Genomic DNA, 6,109 nt, shown 5'->3' with positions numbered 1-6,109 from the left:
TGTAGCTGGAATGTAGGGTGTTCTGAGGGTGATGCAGGGGGGGTTAATGAATGATGGTTCACACTTCTGAAAATATAAATGTATCCAGGTGGTAAAGTTTCTTAAAGACTGAAGAACTTTATCTTTGGTGAGAAATCTCTGTAGGGTTCAGAGCAGGACAAGTGACATGATTGTTTTCCTCTTAGTTTGCTTTTCTTCTACTGGTACATCTTTTTTCTTGCCTAGTACATGAGAATGATATGGTATTTACCTCAAAACGTTATTGTGAGAATCAGGTTATTTGGAAGTTGTGAACTTTAATGTGATATTGTCTATAAGATATTGAACTATTACCAATTTTTCCCTCCCTCCCTCCTTCCTTCCTTCTTTCCTTCTTTCCTTCCTTCCCTCTTTCCTTCCTTCTTCTTTCCTTCCTTCCTTCCTTCCTTCCTTCCTTCCTTCCTTCCTTCCTTCCTTCCTTCCCTCCTTCTTTCATTCCTATCAGTGACCTAACATATAGGGTTTGGTAGAGATGAAAGGGAAGCATAAACCAAAAATTAGGGAACAAATAGTAAGTACTGACTACAATCATGAGTTTATTCAGGGAGAACTGTATGTAAGTGGTGAAAGACTGTGGAATAAAGGAACGTTCTGCTTTGTTTTGATATTGTTGTTTTTAATGGAGAGATTAACCTGATCTAGAATCTTGGACCTGGATTGGGGGCAGGAAATGAATGAGCAACTACCATAGTAGCACAATAGCCTGAGGCTTTGGACCATCTCTGCGCTAATCCAAGTCTAGAAAGATGATCAAAGTGTCTCTTATGGCAGGGCTCACCATCTCCAGAAAAAGCTTTTCTTGCTGAATAGTCTCCTCAGTGCTCCTTTCATGTCCTTGTTCCTTAGACTATAAATGAAGGGGTTCATCATGGGAGTTACAATTGTATACATGATTGCAGCTACCTTATCCCTTTCTGCTGAGTAGGCAGAAGAAGGGAGAAAGTACACCCCAACAATGGATCCATAGAAGAGGGCCACGGCTAAGAGATGGGAGCCACAAGTGGAGAGTGTTTTCCACTTCCCTTTGGCGGAATGAACCCCAAGTACAGTGCAACAAATAAGGGCATAGGAAACAATAATGAAGGTGAAGGGGATAAAGATAACTGCTCCTCCAACAACTAGGATTGTCAAGTCATTGATTTGAGTGTCTGAACAAGCCAGCCTTAAAATGGGTTCCAGGTCACAGAAAAAGTGTGGGACTTTTTTCTGATCACAGATAGTCAAGAGACGCAGCAGACTGAGATGCAGTATTGAGACAAGGTTGGAGATGACCCATGGAGTCACTACCAACAGGGCACAACGCTTGGGGCTCAGTAATGCAGCATAGTGTAATGGGTGACAAATGGCAATGTACCGGTCATATGCCATGGCTGCCAAGAGGAAATTGTCCAGGTCCACTAGCAACATAAAAAAGTACATCTGTGTGAAGCATCCTGCAAAGGAGATGGTTGGGCTCTGGCTTTGGATATCTGCCAACATTTTAGGGATTGTAGTGGTTGTGAAGCAGATGTCATTGAAGGATAGATTAGCAAGGAGGAAGTACATGGGGCTATGAAGGTGAGCATCATTGATAATGGCCAGGATGATAAGTAAGTTTCCTACCATGGTGACCAAATACATGCACAGAAACATCATAAAGATGAGCTTCTGCTGTTCAGACCCCACAGCAAATCCCAGGAGGAAGAATTTGGAGATAGTCTGGTTTCCTTGGTGCATGGTTCTGCTGTGTCTAAAAAGGGAAAAGTCCAGCTTCATCGTAAAATAGTAACATCACACAAAAATTAGTCGGAGACATTACATTAGATTATAGAATGGAATCAAGGCCTTGGAATAATACAGTCCTGGGTCATATTCTCTTCATAATAAATACAAGCTCGACAAGGACATGATTTTTATCTACTACGTGCAATGCTGTAGACCAGTTCTAAAGATAGTGCTTATCACATGATAGGTGCTTAATAAATATTGGTTGAATTTATTTAAGAATGAGTGAATAAATAAAAAAATAATATTCTGAATTTACTACTAAATATTTCCACAACTTTGTTATTTGTACTTTTTAAAACCAATGTAATCAATTTTAGAATGTGGAGAATACTCACTTTACAAGGTTTTCATGAGAATTACAAAGGTACACAAGGATGCAAAATTCCCACAACTATATTTTAGCTATTGCTACACAAATGGTATCTGATATTATTTACTAATTTGGAAAAATTAGAGGCAAAAAGAAATCTTCAGAGAACATCTAACCCAACTTCTGTCTTTGGACAGTTGAGTATTCAATACGCATGAGATGCTTTAGCTAATCATGTTTTAGTGTTCCCAAGGCAGAGATGCCACAATCCCTTTCCAGAACCTGATACAAAATTTTATTCTTTAAGCAATTAGTTCTTCCTCACATCTTCCTGAAATCTCAGTTTTTACATTTCAAAAAGGAGAAATTAGTCATCTCAATTAAATTTTTCTGAAGTTATGTAGGGATGTCTGTTGAGTTAAGCACCACAGAGGTATGTTTAATGTCCTTAACAAGACCATCTATACTGGAGCTAACTGGGCATAAGCCAAAATAAAAATTTAAGGATAACACTTAAGATTTAGTGTTTATTTAAAGCTTAGTATGTTGCACACGTGCTGCTAACTGCTTTTTGTGGGATATCTTATTAAATATTCACTACAATTCTATGCGTTAAGTAGGACCACTAAAATGTTCCATTTACAGATGAAGAAATCAAGGATTAAAAAGGTTAAATAACTTGATGAAATGATACATACCTAGTATAGTGGTCAGGATGCTGAGCTCATTTGTCTGACTTCAGTTTAACCACTATGCTATATTGTCACTGTACTGCTTATGTCTTCATGTTTGAGAATAGCAAAACCTGTGTTCTAGGTGCAAAAGAACTTGCTGAGCCAAAGTCGAATGCTAGTAAGTGATGAAGCTGGACTTTGAATCTTGATGCCAAAGTGGTTTTGCTATATCTGTGTAAGTTTAGATGAGAGCAAATGGGTTTACAAATATGGAAATTTTTCTTTGCATATTCCAATTTGCACCTTCTCTATGCTGCCATGAAATCCATTTTACATACTTGCTACTTACTTAAAGATCTGCTATGTATTCATACCACCTTCCCAGTCCAACACAACTGGACTGCCATTGTAGAAATTCACATATTTCTCTTGGTTTTCTGTTTAATGTACTCTCTGGAAAAAAAAAAGAGGTTGGCAGCACTAATGAATAATTGGAGCAAAACTGCATGAGGAATGCTGCATTTACTTAACAACACAATTTTTCCCAAGTACTATAGCAGTACTCATTTGCATACTAACAAATGGATATGCTAATTATAAATCAGGCTGGATCAAGTCTAGTGGGACCTCTGCTAGGCAGCATTTAGCCATTTCATATGTACAGAATGTACTGAAAATAATAAAGTGGAATATTATTAGGTACATGTAATCTAGGCTTTTCACTAATGCAAATTCTATTAGCAAAGTTTGACAGTTCACGTTTCTGATTTGACCATATAAGATAGGCACCATATAAGATAGTTCTATTTAACTGCTTGTTTTCTATTCTCAAGCTGGTACCATATCTTACAACCAAACACATAAGTATCTTCAGTCTTTCAAACTTTATATGCAAGTTGCTAATTTTTTAAAACTTTTTTTAAAAGTTTACTTATTTATGTTTAGAGAGAGAGTGAGAGAGACTGCAGACAGAGAGAGAGGGAGGAAGGGAGAGAGAATCCCAAGCAGGCTCTGCGCTGTCAGTGCAGAGCCCAAAGCCTTGAACTCACAAACCCATGAGATCATGACTTGAGCCAAGATCAAGAGTCACACACTTAACTGACTGAGCCACCCAGGTGCTCCACAAGTCACTAATTTGGTACAATTTTCTTGCAGTAAATGTGGGGAGCAAACGTTTATGTATTTAGGTTGGGTTCCCCCTCCTATGGAACTTACCCAGGTGTTTTATGACTATTTCCAAAACTATTCCAGAAAGAAACAGTTCCAGTACCTCCACATAAAAAAAAAATCAGTGATTTTTCCAGCCACGATGTGAACCTTTAAACAGGAAAAGAGATGAAGGCTGGAATAGAGCTGAAAACCTCAACTGGTGATGGTGTTTCTGCTGCTGTATTTAGAAAAGGATCACCCAAGGGCTCAGGGAAATCCTTTAGGCTCCTGATTAGAGACAACTTTCAATTCTATCCTCTATGGACCAAGTCCTCCCTAATGTGATATATTGCTATTCATTGACTTCTTGGGATTTAATATATAATATATAAGTTACATATTGTTATATTTACATACAAATATAAAAATATAATATAAAGCACATATATGTAAAAATATACACATACATAAACATGTATGTAAGTGTATTATATATCATGTGTGTATACAAGCATATATATGCAACATATATATATACAAAACTTATGTCCCTGTTGTATTTTTATTCTAGTTAGAAAATGAAAATATGAACTACTTTTGAAGAAAAACTTCACCTTTCATCATACCTAATAGTTGCCTTTTGCTTCTCCATGTGATCCAATAACAAAGTGACTCAAGTGATATTTGGAGACGATTACTAATAAAAGCAACACTAGAGTGCTTATTATTTATCAGGCACTTTTCTAAGCCCCTCATGTATATTTATTCAATTAATTTTTATAATAAAATTGAGGGAGGTGAAAATATGACATTTTTTTCACAGATGAGGAAACTGAAAAAAGCGATTCCCACAAGGTCATAAAACTAGTTGATATTAGAGCCACAGTTCTTACCAGAAGCTCTTGCTTTTGCTCCCATTTTCTTACCTACTGCATTACACTATCCCCTAGTAATCATGGGTGAGGTCTAGAAAAAGAAGGGATTTGGGGAAATTGGCTAAAAATTATCTTCTCAAACTTCTCTCCTGTCATTCTCCCTCTCTGGAATCCCAGCAGAATTTCTCACCGCCTATTCAACTCTACTCCCAAATATAGAGACTATGTGCATTTCAGCTACCCTCTTTTTTCTTAATGTTCTCATGGAGGGACATCCTTCCTTTTATTAAAAACCAGCCCCTTCATCTGTATTCTGGATCCTTTGCCCTTTTACCTTCCCAGTTGACTTCTTTCCTCCACCTTCAACCAGTTCATCTCTACTTGATTCTTCTCTCAGCTTCTAAACACATTGTAGTCTCCTATGTTCACACAAGTGAACTCCCACGGATCCCTTAGCCCTCTCAGTTACTGAACCATCTTGTTCCTACCATTAAACACAAATTTCATGAACTGTCTACATTTCTGTCTCCATTTCTTCACCTCGACCTACTCCAATCCGTCTTCTGCCCCACACAAATCCACAGAAATAGCTCTTGGTAAAACCACAATGACACCCATGCTGTTAAATTCACCCTTCTTGGCAATGCAACACCATTCACCTCAGATAAACTCTTTCTTTTTTATGTACCTTTTTTCCTTGGATTTTGAGAACCTGACTCCCCTGGTTTTCCTTTTATCTCTCTGGCTATTCTTTCTCTATCTCCTTTTGTGGCTTTTCTATATATCTTTTAAATTTTTGTTGTGATAGGGGCTCCTGGATGGCTAAGTCAGTTAAGCGTCTGACTTCAGCTCATGTCATGGTCTCAGGGTTTGTGAGTTGGAGCCCTCCATGGGGCTGTCTGCTGTCAGTATGGAACCCTTTACGGATCCTCCATCCCCTTCTCTCTCTTCCCCTCCTCCAATCACTTTCTCAAAAATAAATAGTTAAAAAATGTTTGTTGTGATGTCACAGACTTTTTCTTTGCTCATTCTATCCCCAAAACATGCCTCTGTATCTAATTTCTTCCTTCTAAGCAGTTCCAGCTTAATACTTTTAAGTGACTTCCTATTCCTCTTACTTTAAGGTCCAGAATTAGTATTTTTTTCATCTCAGAAACCCATTTTATTCAGTTATGTACATATGGGATATTGGCATAAGCCCAACCCATCTTAGCATGTATCACTCGGTGGAGAATAAAGCATAAGGTCCAGCATTATTGATGTAGCCCACAATGTCTCACCTTCTCTTGAATTCC

General features: G+C 37.8%; 1 protein-coding gene across 1 annotated transcript; it reads right to left on the bottom strand.

Annotated features, from left to right (window-relative positions):
* Positions 1 to 813: 813 nt before the first annotated feature.
* On the bottom strand, positions 814 to 1,755 carry LOC115283657 (olfactory receptor 1468-like). Its single transcript, XM_029929953.1, has one exon. The coding sequence runs from the start codon at positions 1,753 to 1,755 to the stop codon at positions 814 to 816; it is 942 nt and encodes a 313-aa protein (XP_029785813.1).
* Positions 1,756 to 6,109: the final 4,354 nt, after the last annotated feature.

The sequence above is a fragment of the Suricata suricatta genome, chromosome X (assembly GCF_006229205.1).
Source record: "Suricata suricatta isolate VVHF042 chromosome X, meerkat_22Aug2017_6uvM2_HiC, whole genome shotgun sequence".
Lineage (NCBI taxonomy): Eukaryota > Metazoa > Chordata > Mammalia > Carnivora > Herpestidae > Suricata > Suricata suricatta.
Note: the sequence above shows the minus strand (reverse complement) of the source record. Positions and strands in the feature narration are given on the sequence as shown.

Bases quoted from the DNA above. Each gene is read 5' to 3' on its own strand.
- LOC115283657 (XM_029929953.1), bottom strand. From the start codon at position 1,755: ATGCACCAAGGAAACCAGACTATCTCCAAATTCTTCCTCCTGGGATTT.